The sequence below is a fragment of the Elephantulus edwardii genome, unplaced genomic scaffold (assembly GCF_000299155.1).
Source record: "Elephantulus edwardii isolate Elephantulus edwardi_28Jun2011 unplaced genomic scaffold, EleEdw1.0 scaffold00225, whole genome shotgun sequence".
Classification (NCBI taxonomy): Eukaryota; Metazoa; Chordata; class Mammalia; order Macroscelidea; family Macroscelididae; genus Elephantulus; species Elephantulus edwardii.
This window is the reverse complement of record NW_006399975.1, coordinates 519,827-546,770: the sequence shown is the minus strand read 5'-3', so window position 1 is coordinate 546,770 and position 26,944 is coordinate 519,827. Positions and strand designations below refer to the sequence as shown.

General features: G+C 38.5%; 1 protein-coding gene across 3 annotated transcripts in view; it reads left to right on the top strand.

The window, feature by feature from the left end:
* The window catches only part of MYO5A (myosin VA (heavy chain 12, myoxin)), a 163,530-nt gene that overhangs the window by 93,961 nt on the left and 42,625 nt on the right, over positions 1-26,944 (top strand). For 2 of the 3 annotated variants that reach the window (XM_006898237.1, XM_006898238.1), the window contains exons 21-28: positions 265-513; positions 3,861-3,954; positions 6,346-6,494; positions 13,017-13,130; positions 15,865-16,008; positions 16,244-16,297; positions 22,151-22,378; positions 24,915-24,923. In XM_006898237.1, coding sequence (XP_006898299.1) covers positions 265-513; positions 3,861-3,954; positions 6,346-6,494; positions 13,017-13,130; positions 15,865-16,008; positions 16,244-16,297; positions 22,151-22,378; positions 24,915-24,923 — 1,041 coding nt within the window. The remainder of the gene's footprint in view (positions 1-264; positions 514-3,860; positions 3,955-6,345; positions 6,495-13,016; positions 13,131-15,864; positions 16,009-16,243; positions 16,298-22,150; positions 22,379-24,914; positions 24,924-26,944) is intronic. The other variant, XM_006898239.1, reaches the window with a different exon arrangement.

The window sequence follows — 26,944 nt, the reverse complement described above, 5'->3', positions numbered from 1 at the left end:
AACCAGAAAATTAAGGATTTTTTGTGCATTCACCTTGTGACTCTAAGGAAATACTGTCTGTTTTTGCTCATTGCATAAAATAAAATTTTATCTACTTTCTTTTTCTTTTGTCACAGGGAGGGATTGGTTATATTATTGTAAATATTGTGGTATTTTGCTTAGAAAGTCTACTCATGTTAAACCCATGAGTACATAGGGATTTCTCACTAAATGCATTTGATGATATGTATATTTGCTTATTGTTTTGTATGTGTGGGTTTAAAGAACAAAGACTACAAGTGCCTCATGGAGAAGCTGACCAATCTGGAAGGAGTATATAACACCGAGACCGAGAAGCTACGAAGTGACTTAGAACGCCTTCAACTAAGTGAGGAGGAAGCTAAAGTGGCCACCAAACGGGTTCTCAGTCTGCAGGAGGAAATTGCCAAGCTGCGGAAAGACCTAGAACAAACTCAGAAGGAGAAAAAATCCATTGAGGAAAGTGCAGATAGATACAAGCAAGAAACTGACCAGGTAGGAATGAATTCTCATGTCCTCAGCCATTCCTCCATATACAGATGCAATCTGGTATGCTTTGACTTAGCCCATGCAGCTTAGTGCTGGTTTTAATAGAAGGTAAAATGCAAATTCCATTTGATTTTTATTAGTGTTTCACAAGCATTTTCTCCCATATGATCAGTAAGTAGCTGCAAGTGTCTTAATAAAACATTTGACTCTAATGAGAACAAAGCCAAAGTAGTGTTTTGAGAAGAAAATTAATTGTCAAGTGTTTTCTATACATTTTGTATAGAAAATGTGTTGGTCTGCACAGAGTGTAGGCTCCTTTTTCTTCAGTAGAATTAATGTGGTTAAAAGAAAGACAATCAAACTTGCTTTAAAGCTGTATAAAGTTGGAAGCAGGCATGGCAACCACTTCCTAAACAACATGCCTCCGGAAACTCTATGAACTTTGATAAATGTCAGTAGTAGTTACAGAAAGGCTTCAGGCTTTTTTGTTCATAGGGTCACTGTGAGTCATGCTGGACTCAGCAGCAATCAACAACAGAGTTCAAGTAAGAGAGATCCAAATGTCTGCAGACTAGTTGCAACTGAGAGTGGGCAAACAACAGTAGCAACAAAAGCACCGTGGATTCATGAGTGCTTCCACCTAACACATGTGCACATATTTTTATAAAAAATTTAATAAGTACATAAAATATTAAGGCTTCAAGCACTAATGGTATATATTGCTCAAAGATTTATAGAAGTAATTCAGTGTAGAAGTGATAAGAAAAAAGTAATTAATTTTCAAAATCTGCTGTTCCTGCCATTTTAAAGTCAAAACTGTATTGACTTTAACTGCTGGCAAGAATCTCATTTACATACTTTCTGTACTTAAATCCGAACTTTAGTAGTAGCATAGGTGCTGAGCACCTCAGGAGAATTTAAGATGCAGTGCAGTTACGATAGTGTAGCCAGTAAAATTGAGATGCTAATGTAGTAGATAAAACCTTTTCTCCTCTGTCTCTGCCAGGTGATCTGGATTTTGTATGTGGAAATAGCTGTCCCATTAGGTACTGTTTGTTCTTCAGACGTGGCAAACTGGTCCAATCAGAACCCAGAGTGCGTTCAGAGGGCTAGTCCTGAGTGTTTCAGAGGGCTCCATTACTGTTAAGCCTCCTGAGTACGTGGAAGCAAAGTAGTTAAGCATGGTGGAAGAGCGTCTTTTTTCAGGCCAAGTCTAGTAGAAAGATACACATTAACAGATTCTGTCTTCTCGTTTAATTCACTTCTATTTTCTTTTTGCACCGATGAATACAGACACTACTAGTAGAGCGGAGCAGGGGCAGAGTACCTGTGCTTACTGTTAATCTGTAGTGAATGGTTTCATGATGTGCTTAGCTTGCTTCCTGGGTTCTCCATCCATGCCAATGGCTGTAAATTTGAAGAGAGACTGATTCTCTAGGAATGTGCTGTGAGGTTAAGAGTTGCTAGCTATACATAGAAGCAGAATCTTTGTCATGGTGAAAAATATGAAATTATTCCCTACAGATTAGTAAGCAAATCCATGTTTATCTCGCTCATTGGGTTTGCTTTGTTAAACTTACATGGAGTGTAGTGATAGTAAAAAAATGAAAACATTTCACTATGACAACTACCTCTATGTCTGAGAAAATTACATTCTTAGCCAGCCTAAATCCAGAAATTGATACTTTTTTCTAGGGCTGTGGTTCTTTGCCAGGTGTGTCAGAATCTGTTGTTACTGTTGTTATGTGCCGTTGAGTTGCTTGCGACTCATAGCGACCCTACGTACAACAGCTCTGAACTCTGCTCTATCCTGAGCCAACCTCATCTTCTCTGACACACCTACCCTCATTACCTATTGGAGAGTTTTAAAAACACTAATGGCCAAGCTCTGGGAGTGTGGGATAAGCATATGGGGTTTGAACAGAAGCACCACAGGCTATTGGCTGTCCTCTTACAAGCAGCTTACCTCAAGTTACAATAGAGAACTCAAGCCTTCTCCTGAGAGTAGATGCTGGGGTCTTGTCAGGATGGAGAGAAGAGGCTAGACTGTGAGAGGGGCCCATCCTGAACTTCTCTTGTGACACAGTGTTGTTATCTAACTTTCCTTGTAATCAGGGATGAATTCAGTTCATGTCTCTGAACCTGTCCCCTTACATGATTGCAGATTTTCCCATAGACTTTTTCCTTTATTATTAAAAGTATTGCTTTGGGAGCTCTTTTAGCTTAGAAGAAGGAATTTGAGTATCAGTAATCACAAACACACTTTGTATTCCAAAAATGAGCTGAGTAGGTTCTGTTTATTGCAAATTTACCTTTAGTTTTGAGATTTACTTCCTAGAAATCCTTACCCAACCAAGAACTAAAAAGTTAAGGGCCAATATTTGTTTAAATAGGGAGCTCTGGTGGCCTAGTAAGAAGGTGCACTACAGTTTTGAAGGCATGTCATTCGACTCCACCAGTTGCTTCTCAGGAGAAGAATGGACAGTTTCTTCCTGTGTGATTTCCTGCCTCTGAAAACCCACTGAACGGTCAGCTATGAGTCAGTTCTGTCTCGATAGCAATTAACAACAACAACTTTTTAAAACCATTAAAAGAAAAGGAAAAGAAATCTGTTTCTTAAGATAGATAGCAAGGAAGGTCTGGTGGCCTAGTGGCAAGAAGCTGCACTGCAATCCCAGAGATATGCGGTTCAAATCCACCAGATGCTCTGCTGGAAAAGGAGGGTCAATCTCCTCCTGTACCAGTCAGATCTGATTTGACGGTACACAAACACAAAATAATAAAATAAATTAAAAAAAAATTCTTTCATTAAAAAATAAAGAAAAAAGATAGATAGCAATGAGCTTCAGATAATCTTAAGTGGATCTCCAAGAGTCCTTCATATCATTCTTAAACTCATTAATCATGAGTGCCGGTAAGATGTATATTGGTGTCTAAGGTAAGAAGGCAAATTGCTTTAAGAGCCAATGGCTTACTAAAGTGCCAGACACTTTGTTAAATACTCATAATACAAAATAACATTATAATACCTTTACCTTCAAGGAATTTCTTGTCTATTGGGGGAACACAGAAAAGAAGGACCATAAGGGAGGTATGCATGGGATCGTGTGGTAACCCATAAGAGAGACGCATGATTAGAGAGGTTTATAAGAAGGTTCTGTGGAGGAAATAATGATTGAGCCAAGTTAGGATGACTGCATATAATTTGTCAAAGAATTGAGGTGTAGCAAAAATGAAAACTGAAAGTCTTAGGATATCTGTAGTCTTCACATTTTGTAATTGGACTTGATCTGTCTAATAAAGCCTCCTCAGATTATTGTTTCACTATGTAACTTATGTGTTTAATATTATAGCTGGTATCAAATCTGAAAGAAGAAAACACTTTATTGAAACAGGAAAAAGAGACTCTCAACCATCTTATTGTGGAGCAAGCTAAGGAGATGACAGGTAAGATTCATGTGGGCACAACAGCACTCCAGTCAGCTTTGCACCAATGTTTTAGAAGTTAGGAACTTGTTTCATACAGCCATGATTAGAATTTAAATGTTTTCAAAAGCTGAGGATACAATTAACTGGTTATTTTAAGTATAAAAAGTTCTAAAAAAAAGTAAGAGCTCCAAAAGAATATGTCTTGGCCTAACTTGTATGTGCATATGCCTGTGTGTGTTTTATTGTTGTTCAACAATGAGTAAGGAGTTCTGGTAGCATAGTAGTTAGAGAGTTGCACTGCCAGCCCAAAGGCCCATGGTTCAAATCCTCCATGTGCTCTGTAGGAGAAACATGGGTCGTCTTTTCCTGTGTGACTTAAAGTCCCTGAAAACTCATTGGAGGGTCAGCTATGAGTTGGTTCCAGCTTGGCAGCAATGAGTTGAATTGAAGCCATTGAGCATTATTCTCTAAGATCAACTACTCTTTGCCAACAGGATTTTTAGAGGTTATTATCTATCTCTGTATATTTCATGTAAATTTTACATATTGCAATGTATAGGTCTTGAGTGTACATTTTCTTGAGTGCTGGAAAAATGAATTCTAAATCCTGATCACAATATGAACATTATTTTTTAATTTTTTTAAATTTTATTTTCTTCTTCTTGTTGTGTGCTGTCAAATCAAATCTGACTGGCGCAGGAAGAGATTGCCCCTCTTTCTCCAGCAAAGCATCTGGTGGATTTGAACCACATGCCTGTGGTATTGCAGTGCAGCTTCCTGCCACTAGGCCACCAGAGCTCCCTCATTATTATTAACATACAAGTTTCTTGCATGTCCCTTCCTAGTCAGTCTTTCTACTATATCCAAGATAATTAGCATTCCAGCTTTTGGTTTCTTATTTGGTGATTTGGGCGTTTGGAGGTTTTTAAACATAGTAATTTTTTATAAACTAGTTAACCAAACCAAGCCCATTGCTGTCAAGAGAGTTCTGACTTGTAGAGAGGCTGGAAGACAGTGTAGAACTGCCTTGAAGTGTTTCCAAGGCTGCAAGTCTTAATGGAAGTAGACTGCCCCATCTTTCTCCTTCGGATTAATTGGTGGGTTTGTAAACCACTGACCTTTCTTTAGGTGCTTTAACCACTGCGATTCTGGCACTCCTTGGCGAGAGTTAACTAGCTATGGATAATTCTATTTATGTTTATAGGCTAGATCAAAACGAATAGTAAAATATTACTGAATTTAAAATATAGATGTTAGTTGACAGACAATAACTAGTGACAGTCTATCGAGTGTGTGCCAAAAACAGAGTATGAACCAGTGGTGCCATAGCATTGTGGTGTGGAGGATGACATTTGAAAACAGATGGATGTGGATTCTTCCCTTGCTAGCTGTGTGAGCTCATTAAGCCTCTCTGATGCTCTCAGTGCCTACTTGTCTTGCTTAAGAAACTTCTGCACCTAAGCAGTTTCAGCCTTAAGAGCTTAAATAGTGTGGTATACATGGCCAGAAATACTCTGAAAAATCTCTTACACCAAGAAAGTAAGATAATTACTGGTTTTAGAATGCAAGCAGGAATACTTACTGAGAATATACACAGAACTCAGTAGAGGATGTTATTGTTGTTAGTTAATATTGAGTCAGAACCTATTCATAGGTGATCCACAGGGTTTTCATAGACAGTAAAACATGTGGAAGTGGACTGAACATCTTTCTCTGAAAAACTGGTGGATTTGAACTGCATACCTTTGGGTTGGCAGCACAACTCCTTACCCACTAGGCCACCAGAACTCACTAAATAGAGGACAGTTATTATTAATAATGAATTACTGCATTTTTTTGTCATAGTACTTTTTTACAATCACTAATACATTAGTGCACAACAACAACAAAACACATGCTACAGATCATGTTGTTATTGTTTTGTACCATCAAATCAGAACCAAACAGTAGTAGACTCTTCAGTGGATTTTCAGACGGAGTTAATCACACAGGAGGAGACTGCCCGTCTTTCTCATCAGCTCTTTCAGAGCAGCTGGTGGATTTGAACTGTGTACCTCTGAGTCTGAGGCTCCATCTAACATACTTTGGACATGTTGTGAGGAGAGACCGGTCCTTGGAGAGGGACATTATGCTTGGGAGGGTGGAGAGACAGCGCAGGAGGGGAAGGCCCTCTATGAGGTGGATTGATTCAGTGACTGGGATAATTGGGATGGGAGTGTCAGAGACAGTGCGATTGGCACAGGACAGAGCTGAGTTTAGGGCTGTTGTACATAGGGTCGCTATGAGTCGCAAGCGACTCAACGGCACATAACAACAACAACAACCTCTGATTTGGCAGTGTAACTGTATTTTCATTCTTGCATTCTAGGGAGCCCTCTTTGCTATGCTCTTCCTTCTTCTTTCTTTCAGAAACTATGGAGAAGAAGCTAATAGAAGAAACAAAACAACTGGAACTTGATCTTAATGATGAAAGGTTGAGGTATCAGAACCTTCTAAACGAGTTCAGTCGCCTAGAAGAACGATATGATGACCTCAAGGAAGAAATGACCCTGATGGTGGTGAGTCAAAGACTTTGACTTTTTCATAATAAAAATTTCCAACATTTGCAAAAGTAGATAGAGTCATATAATGAATCCCTATGTATTCCAAGTGTTGACGTGTGCTGTCTTTGAGTCCCAGTGACCCTGCTCACAACAAAGTTGGACTACTGTTATCCACAGGATTTTCATTGGCTAATTTTTCAAAAATAGATACCTAGATGTTTCTTATCTCTTAGTCTGGCAGCTCAGTTGGCACCTGTTCAGCAACATGAAAATCTCCCTGGCAGATAGGTGGTGGCTTCACTGAGCGGCATTAACCAGGGATTTAACCTGTGTGAAAGTTGAGAGTTCTGCCCCTGAACCACCACTCCCCCTGTATTCTGTTTACCGACCACTCAAATCCAAAATGGTCAACACAGCTCTACCTCCACCCACACGTCAAATAATTTTTAAATATTTAATAAAGTCAGGCATTTTAAATATAGAACAATGAAATACTTTAAATTCAATGTAACTGGATACTGAATGTCTTAATGCAAAATGTGCATATAAAGCAAGTATTTGTGTAGTTGAGTCTTTCTTCCCTCAATTTTAACTGCAATTTCAAAGATAAAATCTGCCAAAGAAAATGTAACCTCCATCTTTAAGACAAGTGATTTAAAATTGTGTATGTCAAGGACTCATCTACATTTTCAAGTGCATCTTTTGTACTTTTATTTGTTCTGCTCACTTTTCTTGTTCTAGTTGTGCTGCTATCAGGAAACAAAGAGTCCTCTAGATTTCTTGTTCTCTACAAGTAACAATCTTAGAGTTATCTTTGTAGTACAAATGACCAGAAATGTTCTCAAATAGCTTTTATAAAAAGCAAAATTATATATCTCTATGGAGTAACTTCAAAATTAGCTTCTATCTGAATTTTCTAATAAGGTTCTTTCAAATACAAGAGATTTTTATAAGAGATTATGCAGCACAAAAGAAATGGAATAAATATATCCTAAAAATTTAAATCATATTAAAAATAAAGAGATTATGCAACACAAAGGAACAGGGAGCTACTTACTCTACACCTTACTTCTCCTTTCCTTATCTGAGATTTCTTCCGTAATTCTTCCTTTATCTCATCCAGTTGTATTCCCTTTGCCAAGTCTTCAGACACCACTGTTGATATGTTAGATTCCTTCCTTACACTGGAAGTGATTCATTTTCAAACATCCCACAGGCCTGGATTCCCTTGCTTCATCATCCCTTTATTGTTGGCTTGAAACTCCTGGCTCAGTCTTTCCCTTAGAGCCTGTATCCATATATTCCCTGGACAAACTCATTTTCTAGAAGAAAATTTTTACAACACTCCTTGGTAGCAGGGAGCTTCAGTGGCCTATTTGTAAGAAGCTATGCTGCAATGACCAGGGCCCACCATTCGAATCCACCAGTTGCTTGGTGGGAGAAGGATGGGCAGATTCTTCCTTTGCAGTTTCCTACCTCTGAAAATCCACTGGATGGTCAGCTATGGGTTGGTTCCTATACCATTTATAGCCTGGGAAATCCACTGGAGGACCAGCTTTGAGTCAGTTCTGACTTAAAGGCAGTACATTTATTTGCATTAGTAGATGAAGAAATTTATAACAATCTTAGAAATTAAGCTGATGTAGATAACACTGTTGTTATATACTGTCAAGCCAAAACTGACCCATAGCTGATCTTTCAAGTTTTCAGAGGCAGTAAATTGCATGGAAGGACATTGTGTTTCTTTCTCCCACAGAGCAGGTACTGGCTTTGAACTGTGAACCTTTGGGTTAGCAGTGCAGCTTCTTACCACCAGACCACCAGAGCTCATTGACTCTACAGTTGGGCATTATTTGAAACATCTTTTGTACTCTATACCGGTGTGTATATCACAGAGAAAATAAAAGATAAGATTCTTCTTATTAACAAATCTAAAAGATCTTGTCAAAATAAAAAAAAAAAATAAATAAATTGGGGAGCTCTGGTGGCCTAGTGGCAAGAAGCTGCACTGCAATCCCAGAGAAACACGGTTTGAATCCACCAGACGCTCTGCCGGAGAAGGAGGCGCAATATCCTCTTGTACCAGTCAGATCTGATTTGACGGTACACGCACACAAAATAAAAAAAAAATAAATAAAAGATCTTGTTAATCTTATATTCCTTGAGTCACCTTCAGTGTCTGGCTCAATGGTCACCTCTCACGTTCTCTTATTCTTACGCTTTCTCTCTAGAGTCCTTTCCCTCAATTCCAGTGTCCATGTTCTCCAGAGTTCCACTCTTGGGTGTTCTTACTACTCTACTGGACAACTTCATCAACATTTAGAGTTAATCCATGTTTCCTTTATAGTTAGAGCTATGCTTTATATCTCACAAGGTGTTTCTGAGGATATTGAAATGGTAATAAGTGAGACTGGCAAAAGATACCATTCTATGCTCAAGTAAATGTGGAATCATCTGGGTTAAACAGATCTTTTTTTTCCTATAGACACAGCTTCTTACCAATAGGTCACTGGAGAGGAGTGTTGTAAAAATTGTCTCCAAGAAAATGAATTTGTCCAGGGACCATATGGAGACAGACTCTAAAGGGAAGACTGAGCCAGGAGTTTCAAGCCGATGATGAAGGGATGATGAAGTAAGGGAATCCAGGCCTGCCCAATGTTTGCAAATTAATTACTTCCAGTGTAAGAAAGAAACCTAACATATCAACAGTGGTGTCTTAAGTCTTAGTGAAGGAATATGACTGGATGAGATAAAAGTAGAATTATGGAAGAAAGATAAGGCAAGGAGGAGAAGTAAGGTGTAGATCTTGAAGGAAAACATGATGATCAAGCTAATTATACACCCTCCTAGTGGAGTAAGCCTGCGGATAGGGAAAAAGAACTGTAAAAACAGATGGAAAAGTTATAAACAAGGAAGGATGTGAAAGAACCATTCAAGGTTTTAAGAATAATAATAGCAGCAGTAAGCAACAATCCAAACTAGTTGTTGTTGAGTTGATGCCAACATGGGATATCCCCATATGCATTTTTATGAAAATAAAACCTGGGCTCCACCAGTTTTTTGTTTTGTTTTTTTTTTAAATTTGTTTTATTATTTTTCATTTCAATGAAAATATGCAGAGACTTTGGATTTCCATTCATTCATTGTTGCACTTTTATCCCCTCCTCCACCAGTTTTTTTAATGGCTAGTTTTTCTAAGTATATTTCCAGAGTTTCTTTTGAGGTGCCTCTGGGTAGACTCAAGCCTCCAACCTTCCAGTTAATAGCTAAGTGCATATTAATCATGTCTACCACCTGGGGTGTTGTACTGCTCACCTAGCGGGGACTCTTGCCTAGCAGGTCCAATCAGGTCTTGACTGCTGGTGCCAAGAGTATTGACTGTGGAACCGAGCAAGCTGTAACTGTTAAAACAACCTCAATCTCTTCTCCATCTGTCATGGTGCTACCAGTTGGCCCAGTGATGAGAATCTTTGTCTTCTTGATGTTGAGCTTCAATCCATATTGAAGACTACAGTCCTTGACTATCTGCAGCAAGCTCTTCGGGTCCTCCTTAGTTTCAGCAAGCAAGGTTGTGTCATCTGCATAATGTAGGTGTTTATGAGTCTTCCTCCAATCCTGATGCCTCATTCCTCCTCATAAAGCCCAGCTTTCTGAATGATCTGGTCTACATATAGTTTGGAAAGGTATGGAGATAGGACTTATTCCTGGTGCACTCCTTTCCTGATTTTGAACTATGCAGTGTTGCCTTGCTCTATTCTGAGGACTGCTTCCTGGTCTGAGTATAGGTTTCACACAAGCACAATCAAGTATTCTGAGTTTCCCATTTTCTTCAAAGTTAACCACAATTTGTTGTGATCCACACAGTCAAGTGCCTTTGCATAGTCAATGAAACACAGGTAGACATTCCTCTGGTACTCTTGGGGGTTTTTGGCCAAGATCCATCTGACATTGGCAGTAATGCCTCTAGTGCCACAAGCTCTCTATTGATGTACTGTTTCAGTCGTTTTCGGATCATCTTCAGCAGGATTTTGCTTTTGTGCAATATTAGTGATATTGTTTGATAATTTTCACACTCTGGCAGGTCACCTTTTTTTTGGAATGAGAATAAATATGGAACTCTTCTAGTCAGTTGGCCAAGTAGTTGTCCTCCAAAAGACCAAAATGAATGTCAGAAGAGAATGAATATTGCATTAGAGTGCCACGAAGCCAAAGAAAAGGGAGGAAATCAAGAAGTTAATATTTTTTAATTGATATTTTAATGAAAGATTATAGAGAATTTTGAATTTCCTTTCATTCATAAGTTAATCTTTGAACAGATTTCAAAGGGCAGCTTAAGAAGACAACACAATGTACTATAATGAAATGTTGTATCAGGAGCTGGAGTTGGAAAATCAAAAGGACTGAATTCACTGGGCATATCTTAAATGAAAGGAACTTAATAACAAATTCAAACCATGAGTTGCAATACTTAAGGATGCTACGGGCAGAATATTGAGTAATTCAGGAAGCATTAAAAGATGATTAGAGTATGCAGAGTCACTATAACAAAAAGAATTGGTTGACACAGAAGAATGTCATGAAACCACATATGATCAAGAGGCAATGGTGATGAATCAGAAAGTGCTGGCTGCTCTGAAGGTCTTGTCTTAAAATAAGTCCCCAGGAATTGATAGAATACCAATTGACATATTTCAAAAAACAGGTGCTGCTCTGGATGTGCTTACCAGTTTGTGCCAAGAAATCTGGAGGACAACCACCTGGCTGCTTACTTTACAGATATTTATTTCTGCCTTTATTTTGCACATCCACTTCTGATTAGTTTCCAATGTTCTGGGATTCTCAAGTCTTACCAAGGCAACGGAGTACAGTATGGCCTGGCCTGGGAAATATAACTGTCCCTAGATATTGGCTTCCCTTTGGTTGAACGGATGAGTCTGCTCTTTTAATGTGTGACTTCGGCCTCTTTCCCAACAGCTGGAGGAAGGGAGGCAATTGGACGATTGAGCAAGTTCTCAGATCTTTCTAAAGCTCTTGGGATCTATAACCCTGAGGAATTGAGGCCATTGATCCTTCTTCATGTTCTATTGGATTATCATCAAAAAGAGAGATGTAAAACCCAGAAGTTTTATTCTGTCTTGCTCCAGGTCACTCTGTTGTCCTATCTTTTGCAGGAAGGAATAGATGACAATCACTTTATGATTCTATTCCATAGTCCCTTTGAGAATACTGATCTCGTTTAGTACTGAGAATCATCAGTTTCCTGAACTCCTGTGAGCTAGAACCCCGAAGGCTCTTAAAGCAGCTTTCTTGCCTCTCTTACAAGTTCATCCTTCCCAGTGCTGACTGCAGAGTATAGATAGCATCTTGCCTATATAGAAGTGACAAATTCAAGTCCCCTAAGGCTTGACATAGTGACTAACAGTGGGCTCGAGTGTATTGAGATTGTGAAGATGCAGAGAGCAGGGTTCATATCTGCTGTTCATAAGATCTCTATGAGCTGTAGTCAAATCTGTGACATCTGACAACAATGGGTAAAACACATCTTCCTCTATAAAAACTGTTCATGCTTAATTACAGTTTATCCTAATCGCTAGAAAAAGATTTCATGTTTGGTAAATATGTTTGTTTTTGTTGTTATGTGCTATCAAGTCACCTGCTCTCAAACCTTTCTAAAGCTCTTGGGTTCTGTAGCCACCCTACATACAACAGCCCTAAACCCTGCTCTATCCTGTGACAATCTTACTATCTCTGACACACCTACCCCCATTACCCCAGTCACTGAATCAGTCCATTTCATCAATGATCTTCCTCTCCTGTGCAGTCCCTCCACCCTCCCAAGCATGATGACCTTCTCCAAGGACTGGTCCCTTCTTTCAACATGCCCAAAGTATGTCAGACAAAGTTTCAGAATCCTTATCTCCAAGAAGATTCCTGGTTTCACCCTATCTAGATAAATACTAGGATCAGCAAAAACAAGAAAACGTTTAATGATATAGCATGACACATTAACCTCAACAGTGGAATTTAAAAAATCAAATAGATGCAGGATTGCATAGCATTTCATTCTGTTGCACTTGAGATCACCATGGGTCAAACTCAATCTACCAGCAACTGACAACAGTGCAGTAAATTATTCACTTATCTCTCTCTCTATATATATATTCTTTGAATGGGTCTTATTTTATTTTACTACAGCACTAAAGTTGGTGCTGAGGCACTAACAATAAATTCTTTACACTTCATTCAGTTTGACTCCTCACAACTTTAGAAACCCACATGGGTCTTTGTCCACCATCATAGATAATTTTCATTTGCGTACTTAGTTCTATGATTGTTCTTGTTACACTGTGTAGATGGTTTCCTTTCTTTCTTTGGAGGAATTAGCAAGCCCTTTTGTAAAGGATTTACTCAGGACAGTAGGGAACAGCATTTGGGCATCAATACAGCCACTCAGGAATGGGGATTCAAGTCAGAATAGACAGTAAACCAGGTATTAGTTAGGTTTTGATAATTATGCCTAATTTGTTTGCCTTGCAGAATGTGCCTAAACCTGGACACAAAAGAACAGACTCCACCCACAGCAGCAATGAATCTGAATACACGTTGAGCTCTGAATTTGCAGAAACTGAAGATGTCCCATCTCGGACGGAGGTACATTTTAGACACCATTTCCTGATGGTAGTGTATGACCATGCTGTTGTTCACAGATAACATTTCCATTACACAATGGACCCCCATTACCTATAAACAACAGCATTGATACAGAATTGTTTATCCTTTGTGAGCGACTTGGAGATACTTTGTTAGCTGTATACATACACGCTTCCTAAATATTTTTTTTTTTACCAAGACACATTTGGTTATTACTTTTTAATATTTTGTCATATATTCCCTTTTTTATTTTATTTTACACTTTAATACATTCTGTGAATAAAAAGACATAGAGTCAGGTCTATTTCAGACTCAAGATAAATTTTTAAGAGGAAGAACTTGGCCCTTGAATATTACAAATCCCAGTGCCCAAGAGTTTAGCAAAACTGCTACCTGTTTGATAACAGTTATTACCAGTGACATTTTCTCAGAAATGTATGAAAAAGAATTTCAAAATCCTCTTTAATGTTTTATGTTATATGTTTGAAACCCAAATGACCTATTATCCTATCAAGCTACAGTGATGTTAAGTTAGATTGTTCTCAAATCAATTATCAGTTCTCCTTTTCAAGTATACCCTTAAGGTTCTATTATGGGTAATTTGGACACAACTCTTCTATTTTTGTATCATATTCTGGGAAAAGTGTCAAGCCAGAAACAGACTGCATCTAACAGAATAGCTGAAGAAGTGGAATGATTCCTTCCTTTAGTGTCTTTGTTTTACTTAGGAATGAAGAATTTCTTCTCCCTTATTCTGTTCTGTTAAATGAAGCTTCAGAGATGCTATTTTTTATCTCTAGGCACAGTAATGACAATCTTTGTTGAAAATGATTTCTAATGTTTCTCTTTTTATGAAGCTGTTTTAGTCAATAGGACATGGTAGCCATTAGGGTTAACAGGATTAAACTTCAGGAGAATAGAAATGAAAGACAATATTTAAAAAATAACAACCACCCAGTGTATGAAAATTCAAAATTCTAAACTAGAGGAATTACTAGCTGATAATTTTCATTGTTTTGGTGGTGTATCATTGAGTCAGTACTGATTCATAGCTGACCCTCCAGTGGGTTTTCAGGGACTCCTCCAGTTAATCACACAGGAGGAGATTGCCTGTCTCACTCATGGACTCTAACCACATGTCTTTGGGAGTGTAGCACAGCTTCTTAATCCCAGTGGTCATTAACTGACTATCTCAGTTCTCTTCTCCCATCCACCTACCTCATACACAGGGAAAGAGTTCCCACAATTGTCCAAGTTATTGTTAGGAATAATTTCAGAATTCCAGATATGTCATGGCAATTTTATGAATAAATTTTGTTGTCCCCCCTATTGAGTTCCTCAGATAAGAGAGCATATTATTTTTTTTAGATCAGCTTTACAGTTTCACTGTCTTAGGAGGGTAAAACTCAGGTGGCAAAGCCATTAGAAGAGAAGCAAGCAAAACAAACTGCCGAAAATTCATGGAGCAAACTGACTCAGTCTTTCTCCTTTCTCATGAAGTAGAGGGAGAACAATCGGTATCTCCTCAATTAAATGTGACTTTAGAAATAAGTGTGAATGCTCTTCTTACCCTTAAATAGTTCTGTTCTTAAATTATGTTTCAAGACCTTTTTTTGGTTATCAGCTGTTATCTTTCGTGTTCTCTCATGCCCTATCTGAATATTCTTATTTATAGAATTTTATGTAGAGCTCAACTAATTCTTTATCTAGTAATATCAGATTTAAAGGGTTACTTCTGTCTGATTTTAATGGGAGGATTCTTGTTAAACATGTGTGTGTTGTGTATGTGTGTATATATATATAAAATGAATGTGTATTTGTGTTTTTATGTATGTGTATATTCCATTATCTGTCATTAAATGTCATTACATTTATTTTGGCTGTTCACCATTTTAAAAATGATCTTTCTACTTATGAAAGTAGTGCATGCTACTAACAATTCAAATAGGGAAATCCGTGAAGGAGAAAATGACAGCTCCACATGATTTCTCCTCCTCTTCAAGATAGGTACTAATGACCTGTACTAGATACACTTTAAACATTCTCTCTACCCTACTTTTTATCAAAACCAGTACCATCATATACATAATTTCCTGAACCTTACTTTTTTATTATTAATTTTAATGACCGTTTGTAGAGACTTTGATTTCCATTCATTCATTGTTGCATGAAACTTATGTTTTTTTTTACTTAATAGTTTATATAGGACATCTTTAGCTGTTCATGTAGATGTACTTAAATTTTTTTAACAGCTAAAAATGCAGTTTAGCTATATCATGATTTATCTTAGCAACTCTTTTATTCACTGGAATTTGGGTTGCTTCCAGGTTTTGGTGGGATTTTATGCAATTAAAAATGCAATAACCATCTTTTTCTGTATATATTTTTGTGTACTTGAACTTAAGTCAGCTAATTCCTTGCAATATTAGCAAATATCTAAAGGTTAGCTCTATCCAATTTTTATGAGAGGATTCTTGTTAAACAGAAATAAAGATACTGTTACACAGGGCATTATTAATATTTTCTGTCTCTCCAATTGATAGGAGAAAAAATGTTTTCATATTTGTGTTTCTGCATTTGCTAGCTAGGTTGAGTATGTTTTCCTATATCTATATAATTTTTTTGCCATTTATTTTCAAGTTTGTGTATTTTGGTTGAGTTATTCATCATTTTCTCATTTACTTACTATCTTCTGGTGACTTGTGTTGACCATGCTGTGATTTCTGGGGTTCAGGAGCCGAGTGAGAAGAAGGTACCTCTGGACATGTCATTGTTCCTCAAGCTCCAGAAGCGAGTCACAGAGCTGGAGCAGGAGAAGCAGGTGATGCAGGATGAACTGGACCGCAAGGAGGAGCAGGTGCTCCGCAGCAAGGCAAAGGTGCATAGCCCTTCCTGGCCCCGGAAGCCAGGGGAGATGAAGGAGATGGAAATGGAGCTGGAGCTTTGTCTGCATCTTCCTCCTCCTCTTTGATGGGAACTCAGCCCAGAAATAACTTACCCAAGCAGCATTTAGATAGAGTACTCACAGTGAAAGTCTCTTTATTGTTTTCTGAAAAGCAAGTAAATGAACAAAATGTCACAATTCAAATATATTTACTTTATATTTTCTTTAGGAAGAAGAAAGACCACAAATTAGAGGTGCTGAACTGGAGTATGAGTCACTTAAGGTAACGGGAAATTACTGTTCACAATTTTGTGTATTGTGTATTGTGGCAAGTTTTACAGAGACCTACACTAAGACCCCTCTTCCCCTCAAAGAACAGCCACAGGGGCTAAAAGCTTATGTCAGAGACTTTATACTTTTATTTAGGCATTATTTCTAGCCTCATGTTGCTTCCTCTTAGAAATTCTGTTTCATGCAAACTACACTTCAGTTATACTTCAGTTAGGAAGCTGGTGGCATAATCTGTTTTGAGTTGTGCTGCTAATTCAAAGGCTGCATGACTGTGATAGTCGGAATCCACTAGCTGCTCTGTGAGAGACAGACAGTATTATCTTCCTGTGTGACTTACTGCATATGAAAACCCACTGAAGGGTCAGCTATGAGTCAGTTCCACCTCAGCGAAACTCCACAACAGACACTCTCCAAACTCTCATGACATTGTTTAGTTTTTAGTAATATTACTTCAAGTCTAGTCACTGACCTATTGATTCCTAGTATTATGATTTAGAAACTATTTTTGCAAGGATGGCAAAGCTTCGTGTCACATACTTTGGGGATGTTACTACTAGAAAGGGCTATTTCTTGGAAAGGGACATAATTCTTGGAAAGGTAGAGGATCATTGGTAGCGAGGAAGATCTTTAACAAGATGGACTGACACAGTGACTGCAGCAATGGGCTCCAGTGTGTCAGAGATGATGAGGATGGTACAGAGTAGGACAGGGTTCAGATCTGTTGTTCACAGGTGGTTATGAGTCAGACTCAACTTGAAGACACGTAACAGCATCTCCTAGATTTATCACTGCCAGCGGCTCAGAACTGCTGATTGCTGCTTCCTCTTCTGGCTGTGTGGCATCTTCATGTACTGAGAACACTAGTCCTCCACTCTGCGCAAAGTCACAGTTCTTTTAGCATTAACTCCTTCCCTTAAAGGTAACTAGAACACTTCCATTGGTACTGAATAAATATTTTTAATACTACCTTGTATTTATTTTTCAATTTGAAAATACAATTATGCTTTTATCTCATTTAATCATTGTCATAACCTCATAATCTCTGAAATACATGTTTATTCCTTTTTAAAAGACTGCTAAACTGCAGTTTAGAACAATTAAGTTATTTACTATGGGATAATAAGGCTAATCTTGAACCAGATTTGCACTTTAAGACACTTTCCAAGATACTTGTAGTTTTTATCACTACTTATTTAGAAATTTTAATTTTTACAATTTTAGATAGATAGATAGATAGTAGTTTCTTTTATGTATATATATGGAGCTCTGGTGGTCTACAGATAGGAAGGATGTGTTACCAACCCAAAGGCACACAGTTTGAATTAAATATGGACAGTCTCCTCCCATGTTATTTACTCCCTCTGAAAACACACTGGATGGTCAGCTATGAATCATTTCCAATTCAGTAGTTCACAACAACTGCTAGATAGATATATTAGCTAGATAAGTGGCTAGATCCATCCATCCATCCATCAGAACCTTGATGAAGGGCTGATCCATAGGTTTCTGAGGCATGTAAATTACAATGAGAGAAGACTTCACCTTTCTCCTGAGGAGCCATTGGTGGATTCAAACCCCTAGAGATGCACGTCCTTTGAGCGGTGCCACTTGCTATAAACTGCACCACTAGTGCTCCATAATACGTGTGTGTATGTATATATAGTATTTACTTTTAAATCACTTAAAGAATTGTTTTACCCTTTCTAAATTATAACATGAATTAAGTTTTTATTCCATAAATAGAAGCACAACTTGTGTAATATTTGTATCTCTGGAAAAATAAGAGTTAACTCTGTTATTATTACTCTCCGTTTACTTTTTTTGTAGTTTTTGTCTAGAAGGTTAGTCATGTCAGCTATATAATGTTCACTAAGCTTTTAAATCTAAACTAGAGGGACTTTATGCTTCTATTTAAGTTTAGAATACTTTACTGATGAAGATCAAAGGAGAGGATGCAAATTTAGGTGAAGATTGAAGTTGGCAGTGATTTCATTTTACTTGAATCAGTACTCTTGGTAGCAGCAGTCAAGAAATTCTTTTTTAAGTTTTATTTTATTGATTTTAGTGAACATTTACAGAGATTTTGGATTTCCATTCATTCATTGTTGCACTTTTTTCTCTATTCCCCACCCCCACCCAGTTCGCTCCTCTCTTCGAAAAGCAAAAGATAAACTTCTTCATTGGTATACAATCCAAAGAAATCTTTTTGAAAAAAATTGTTGAATTAAGAAAATCTGTTGTCAGGGACTTCAGAGCACAGATGGCATTTTAAAGACTAAGGTGTCCTTGACCTTTTCATGATATAGTCAATTGCAATATATGCCTCTGAAAATTAGACAGTGAATAAGTGAGACCAAAGAAGAATTGATACTTTTGAATTTTGGTGTTGGGTAAGAATATTGAATATACCATGGACTGCCTAAATAAACCAAACAAATCTGTCTTGAAGGAAGTGTAATCAGAGTGCTCCCTAGAGGCAAAGGTGGTGAAATTTCATTTCATGTATTTTGGCCATGTTTTTAGGAGGTATCAGTCCTAATAATAGAAGTTATGCTGGGTAAAATAGAGGGTTGGTGATAGAGACCTTCAGTGAAATTTACTGACACAGTGATGGTAACAATGGATTTGAGAATGACACAAAACAGGCAAGGTTTTACTATGTTGTTCGTAGGGTTGATGAGTCAAACCAGTGACACCTGACAACAGTGGAACTCTCAGGTCTTGGCAATTCTGTGGATATCTATCTGTCTGTTACTGAATGTAGCCCACAAGCTTGATAGTCTGCCGTCTGCCTGCTATTTCTCCTTTTATCTATTGGGCCCTTGTACTTTCAGACTTGCAGGCTTAATATGCCTTTAGTCAAGCTATTCTTCACCATACGGTATAACATCCTACAATTTTTTATCTGTGCTTTCTAAAAATACTTTTGTGTTAGAAGTTCATTATCTAAACCTGACCCAAAGTTTAGTTTTTGTTGGCCTCAGAAGTTATTATACCTTTTATATAAGCCTATGCTATGTGTGTGCTTTGTATATTAAAATGTACATAAATAGAATATTGTTATTGTTGAACACCATTGAATTAAAAACTGACTCATAGGTGACCCTCCAGTGGTTTTTCAGAGGCATAAATTACCTGTCTTTTTCCCATGAAGCAGCTGGTGGATTTGAACCACATACCTTTGTGTAGGTAGGGCAATTCATTACCACTAAGCCACCCTTGTAAATAGAATTGTTGTTGTTGTTGTTATGTGTCATCAAGTCTCTTACTACTCATAGCGACCCTATGTACAATAGCCCTAAACCCTGCCCTAGCCTGTGCCAATCACACTGTCTCTGACGCACCTACCCTCATTACCCCAGTCACTGAATCAATCCATATCATTGAGGGTCTTCACTATTTTTAGATGGTAAAAACCCAAAATAAAATTCCACTGGCATTTCTCTGCTCTAGGCTGCCCTCTTTAGATCACATTTATAAATATAGACGAGAGTATTTACTTAACCATTGTTAAAATTTATACAATACGTACAAATGTGCTCAGAAAGTCTTTTTACTATTATATTCATTAGCTTAGTAGGAATTGTTAAGAATCTTTTTTTAAAACACCACAGGGAATATGCCCTTACCAAATTGAGAAACAAAGCATGCAAGTTTCCGTGGTTATGTCAACAGCCCAGTGTAAAGTAATGTTGGCTGGGCCTGCATACCTACACAAGGTCCAGAGTGATAGACCTGGGACCATCAGATTATACCTTTAAGAGCATTTCACGGTGGCAAAACAGTTTTCAAAGGATCAACACCCTTACTATATAGACAAATAGCTCTCCTTTCTTCTGTCCATCTTAATCCTCCTCGTGTGATGTTGACAGATGAAGCCAAACATGTGCCTGATGTAAGTGTAGCATTTGATATGATTTGACAGGCCAGGGAATGACCACCCCTCTCCACCCCTTCTCTCTCTGCCCACCGCCAACAAAAATGCTCAAATAGAGACATTCTCTGTAGTGCATTCAAAATGAAGCCAAGTCCACAAAGGTTCCAAGTATTGAACTAGTTGTCCTCAAAGTGTGGTCTCCAAACCAGCATATCCATACCTCCTGATAACTTAGAAATGCAAATCCGTGAATCCCCCAAAACCTATCAGCTCAGACTCTCTCTCCCTCTCCCTCCATTTCTCCCCCCCCCCACTGTGTGTGTGTGTCCCAGCAGTCTGCCTTTTAGCGTGATCTTCAGGCATCTCTGATGTACACTGAAGACCAGGAGGCACTATGTTAGGGCTTAGGCTTCACCATAGAGGCATTTATGTATTTGCTATTATAGGAATGAACATTATGAACCTGATTGTCACTTGGTAAAAGACTAGAGATGGGAAAGGACATTTATGCTCACATAAGAACAGATTAATTCAAGAGAAGAAGAATCACATGTTCTCAAGCCAGAAAAATAAAAGCTTTCAAAGTTTTGATGTGGCAAACCCAAGATTGCTTTTCTAGGAAGAATCAAAACCATATTTGATCTTTACACAGAAGTGTCTTATTTCTGCTGTCACAAGGCCTTGTGTCTTATGCCTAATAAGGCACCATGGTGATTTTTACTGTCTTGTCTACTCTAATGAACTACCTCCACCAGTAATCTTATGATGCTGTTGGTTTTGTGTCAGTTTGTTCACTTCTGGGTTCCCATTACCGCTGATTCAGTATTGTGAGGAGAGAGCAGCATTATAAATGATTTCAGGAATATGGCTAGTCATATGAGAAAGTGTGGAGGGACAGTGTTTGGCCAAATGGATGCAAAGGGAGAGATAGCCCCTCTTCTCCATTATATCCCAAGCCTTCATTCAGAACCTTCAAAAGCATGCCCCATGGGGCACTAGCTTGTAAAAAGAAACTGTTATCAAACCACTAACGATAATTTAATCCATATAAATGATAATTTATTAGAAAATAAAGTCCTACATTTTAGTGGTCTTTCCATTTGACTTTTCAAAGGTTGTAATAGAATCCTATTCAAGATTGTAAAGATCAACACATGTGGGGTTGGTGAAGGGTATTGCAAATGCCATGGTTTGCCAAAAGAACGAATCTGTCTTGGAGAAAATGTAGCTAGGCGCTCCTGAGAAGCAGATACTTTGGACCTATTGTCAGAAGGGGCAAGCCCTTGGGAAAAAGACATGCTGGAGAAAGGTAGAGTGTAGAGTGAAAGTGAGGAAGCCCCCATGAGATGGTTTGCCACAGTGACAGTGGTAGTGGGTTTGAGCATGGTGGAGATCACGAGAGTGATACAGAATTGGGCAAGGTTCAGATCTGTTACTCCTAAGGTTTCTATGATCTGTCGTTGACTGGATGATACTTAACAACAACAACCCTTTCTGAGCCATGTTTTAGAAGGATGTGACCGGCTGGACCATCAACCTTGCTCTTATACCCACTGTCATTGAGTTGATTCCAATTTATAGCAAACCTCCGTGAGTTTTCCAAGGCTGTAAATCCATACAAGCAAAAATACAGCCTTTCTGCTGGCTTCTCAGGACTGGGTTAGACTCATCCTTGTACGTCAGTAATCTCTCCAGACCTGTGCGTACGCCCTGGGCTGAACTGCAATAAATTTGATTCTGGAATTTGGGTTGATGAAGTAAACCACCATTCATCTTGCCCAATATCATTTGGTATAAGACTTCCTTAATTTGCAGAGCAGTTTTCAACAGAACACAGGAAGCCATTCACTAGGTTTAGCTCTGATGATCTTTCCTAACAGAATTCTTCTACCAGCCTCAGGGAGATTCAGCACTCTAAGGTGCAGGTGAGGATGACCACGGCTAATTTTCCTTTATCTCCTCATACAGCGTCAAGAATTAGAATCCGAAAACAAGAAACTGAAAAATGAGCTCAACGAGTTACGCAAGGCTCTTAGTGAGAAGGGTGCCCCCGAGGTGACTGCTCCAGGAGCTCCTGCCTACCGTGTCCTCATGGAGCAGCTGACCTCTGTGAGTGAGGAGCTCGATGTCCGCAAAGAGGAAGTCCTCATCCTGAGGTCACAGCTCGTGAGCCAGAAGGAGGCCATTCAGCCCAAGGTAAGCATGAGCAAAAGGCTGCCCTGGCCTCCAGCTCCTCATATCTTTTCCCACCAATTTATAAAGAAGCAAATGCGTAAGAGCGAGCTTGTCCTAATTTCAGCTCATTAAAAAAAAATTCAGAGATGTTATAAAATGATTGAACAAGCCAACTGGGGTGAGCAAAATACTAGTGAAATCTCAAATGATCTGAACAGTTAACACCTCTCACTCATAAGCCAAGGGCTTTAATCGGAACCCAGTCACAACAGATTTAACTCAAGAGGAAAATACTATTAAACATAAAAATCAACTTGTATGCAATTAAAGATTAAAATTGACTTGCTGTGGGAGGCATTAAGGGCTAATTTTAAGTCCTTTGTTGCAAATGATCTTGTTAGCCGCTGTGGGGAGTTTAGAAATGACAGTGAGGGAGCTCTGGTGGCCTAGTGGCAAGAAACTGCACTGCAATCCCAGAGATGTGCGGTTCGAATCCACCAGATGCTCTGCCGGAGAAGGGGGGACAATCTCCTCCTGTACCAGTCAGATCCAATTTGACGGTACACACACACACACACACACACATAATAAAATAAAAATAAAAATTTAAAAAAAAAAGAAAGAAATGACAGAGAGTGGAAGTTAGTTGGATGATGACCACTCACATCAGGGTTTCTGTGTGTAACCAGGGAGCTTCCCAGCCAGAGGGGCTATCTTCAGGTTTGTGACAAAAAGGACCCAAACACTGGGAGATCTGGAAGTCCTTCCTTAACATCAAATGATTAGAGACCAAACACAGCCATTTGCTGATGAAGAAAATAGACCTTTTGGTTATTGGCAGAGGGAATATCTGAGTAATCACTTTGACCCCCCCTGGCTGTGTCCCTTACTCAGAATTTGAAGCAGCTAAGCATTTCAGCTATATGACCTGTCACATAAGAAATGTCCATAATGATTTCATATGCCTGAAAAGTCTGAGAGTGCTTCTCACAGAAATGGCATTCTGCACATGCTTAAGATACTGTATTGTGTTAGGATTTTATAAAGGCAGCTCACACGTGGGATTAACCTTCATGCAGAAAAACATTAGAATCTCAACATGACATATGTGACTAAATACTTGTGGGGAAGGTCCCAGTGGTAAGTAGAGCTTTGTAAAGAAATGAACTCCCTTGTTAAACAAGTCACTAAAATTAGGTCTGAAATGAGAAGAGCTCAGAAGGGGACTTTTCATTTTGCCTTGTCTGTGTGGCTTTCACCTTCCCTAGGGACTGCCTCACATGATTTTCAGGGCTCCTGCTGTGGCTGGGCCTTGAAAAACAACATTCCTACATACTGGCTTGTTACTGTTGGGTGCCAGGGTGTGAAGACTCACAGCGACCTTGTGAACAATAGACTTGAACCCTGTCCTGTCCTTTGCCATCCTCATCGACTCTGACACACTTGAGCCCATTGCTGCAGGTATTGTGTCAGTCCATCTCATTGGGAGTCTTCCTCTCTTACCCTGACCCTCCACCTTTCAAAGAATGATGACCGTCTACAGGGAATAGCCTCTCCTAGCGACATGGCCACAGTATGAGAGAAGCAGCTTCGTCATCTTTGCCTCCAAGGAACACTCTGGCTACACTTGAGCAGAGTACAAAATCAAGATTCTTTCTCTGGTTCCCTTATGACAAACTAGTATTTTCACTAGGCATTGTAGTAAATTTTAAGAAAAAAAAGAAACAAGGGCTATAGCACAGCTAAGAAAGCATATAGTTCTGATCTCAAACAGTTTTACTTACCCTACTTACATATTCCACATGAAGTCCACTGCTCTCTAGCCTCTCTTAAATTGGCACTGCCTGAGCAAAGTCCTTGACCTCCCAGCTCCCAGCCTATTTATGGCAATGGCCATTCTGTTTCTGCCTTAGCAGTCTTATTCTCCCTTAAGAAAATTGTGCATGACCCTGCCTCAGGCCTTTCTGACATGCTGCTGCTACATTGTCCCACTCAGTTTCTGGTCAGAGAGGCATCATTTCACAACCACTTTATAGAACCGTGATAAATGACACCCAGTGAGTCCAGCCAGGACTAGCTTAACTGCTCCACCTCCACAAATATTTCAGGAGGTTTCACTTGAATAAGTAACCTTCAAAAGGGGCAGTGAAGTAATTCTCCTAGACCTACATATGTTTTGCTGTGTATATTCTCACTAAGAAAAAGAAAAAAAAAATTAAAAAAGAGCGCAAAAAAATAAAATTTTGTTTCCATACATTAACAGGAGGGACATTCTCTCTCATACTCAAAAACACTGTATAACCAGAAAAACTAAATATCTCAAAAATAATCCTAAACACTTGTTCCTGAAAAATAGGAACCACCACCATGGAAGTACATACACATTAGTGCCCATCCTATGCTGGTTCCATGAGATTTAATTTATTAAGTTAAATTGTAACCAACTTTAGGAGAAACAACCATGAGTATTCTTAACAGTTTTATCTATTATGATGGGGACTCATTCATGGAATTTATGTTTTCTGTTTTCTTATGCTTCCTGACTTGTGAATTTTAGGATGATAAGGTAAGTATAAGCTTTCAAAAGCTTTTAGTAACTAGATCTATCTTTAAAAAAATTAATGTGAAATATATATAATAAAATCTTTGCCATCTGAACTATATTTGAACATGTAATTAGTAACGTTAATTATATTCACCTTGCTATGTTACCATGACTCCTATCCTTCTCCAAAAGTTTTATATCACCCCAAACAGAAACTCAGTAATCCATTCCCTTCATTCCCTGAAGCCTTGGTCACTACTAATGATCTCTCATCTCTAGGCATTTGAATATTCTAGATATTTCATCTAAGTGGGATCATATAATATTTACCCTCTTAAAAAAATCTGACTTAGTCTACTCAGTATAATGTTTTCAGAGTTCATCTAAGTCATCACAAGTATCAGAAGAGTTCTCTTTAGGGTTGAGTAATACCACATTGTTATTTTGCCACAGTTTGTTTATTCATGTGGATCCTTTTGTTTGTACACTTTGATTTCCACCTTTTGGCTTTTGTAAAAAAATACTGCCGCAAACATTGGTATATACATTATATGTTGAAATCCACTTTAGGAGTAGAATAGTTAGGTGGGTTAAATAATGTCATATAATGCAATTCTATGGTTCATTTTTTTAAGGAACCACAAAACGATTTTCCTTAGTGAGTACACCATTTTACCTTCTGCTGGCAAAGTGTGAGGGCTACATTCTCATCATTATATTTTTTCTGCTTTTCTGATAATATACATCTTAGTGGATTGTGCTTTAGATTTTCATTTCCCTAAAAATGAATACCTTGAATATCTTTTCATGCTTAGTTATTATTTGCCAGTTTGCCAAATTGTTGAGTAAATACTTTTCCTTAATCCTTTCAGTTTATAGAGTTCCTCTAATATATAGTTAATACATTCTGACCACAGAGTCCATTTTTATGTATTCAAATTAATTTTGCATATGACTTTCCTATTTTGGAGGTCAGCGGCACTAGGCTCCAATCTTCTCATAGAGGGGTCATCATGATTTCTCATGCAGAGTCAGCTCTGTGATTCATTCTAATAATTAGGATGGGCTTCCCACAAGCTAAGGAAAGGGAGCACTCAACTTGGAATATACTGAAAACACAGTCTCTTTGGAACTCCTACTTCTTTCTACCAACTGTCTATTTGCTGGCCCACATGTGGGGAGCAGTCTGAGGAGATAAACACTTCTTCACTACAGCAACCATTTCCTTGAGTTAGTATCCATAACTAGAGTGCAGAGTAGCTCCTGCTGAGACACAATTCAGTTCCTTACCACATCTTCTTGTCATCTGTAAAGTGAAGGATATGCTGAGATTTTCCTGTGTAATACAACCCTTCCAGAACCTCAGTTCACTGGCTAGAGGAGAAAAAACTGAGGAGGGAGTCTGAAACTTCCTAATGCTGTTGGGCTGAGTCTGATACTTTTTCACTCCCAACACCACCCCTTCTTAGCTAAGGCTGGCAAGACAAGGGAAGGACTGGCTGCTGACATCCTAGGCAATACTGTGCTCAGAAACATATATTTCTCTTGGTCTAATTAATTGGGCCAAGTTATCCAATTTACTAAAGTTCAAAACTGTATCATGTCGATCCTCAGATATCAGAGAAAACATATAACACCATATGCCATTGGGATTTATTATACGTGTATCTTAAAAATCCGCTATGACTCTATGTGATAAAAGATATTCTGTCTTTTAGGGCAAGAGAAAAACTATGAAATATGTTGTTATTGTTGTTGTTGTTGTTGGTGTTGGTGGTGGTGGTGTTATGTGCTGAGTTGTTTGCGACTCATAGCGACCCTATATACAAGAGCCCTAAACGCTGTTCTATCCTGTGCCAACCTCGCCGTCTCAAACACATTCATTCCTACCATTCCAGTCACAGAATCGATCCATCTCATCGAAGGTCTTCCTCTCCTTTGCCGCCCCTCCACTCTCCCAAACATGGTGTCCCTCTCCAAGGATCAGTCCCTCCTTGCAACATGCCTAAAGTATGTCAGACGAAGCTTCAGAATCCTTGACT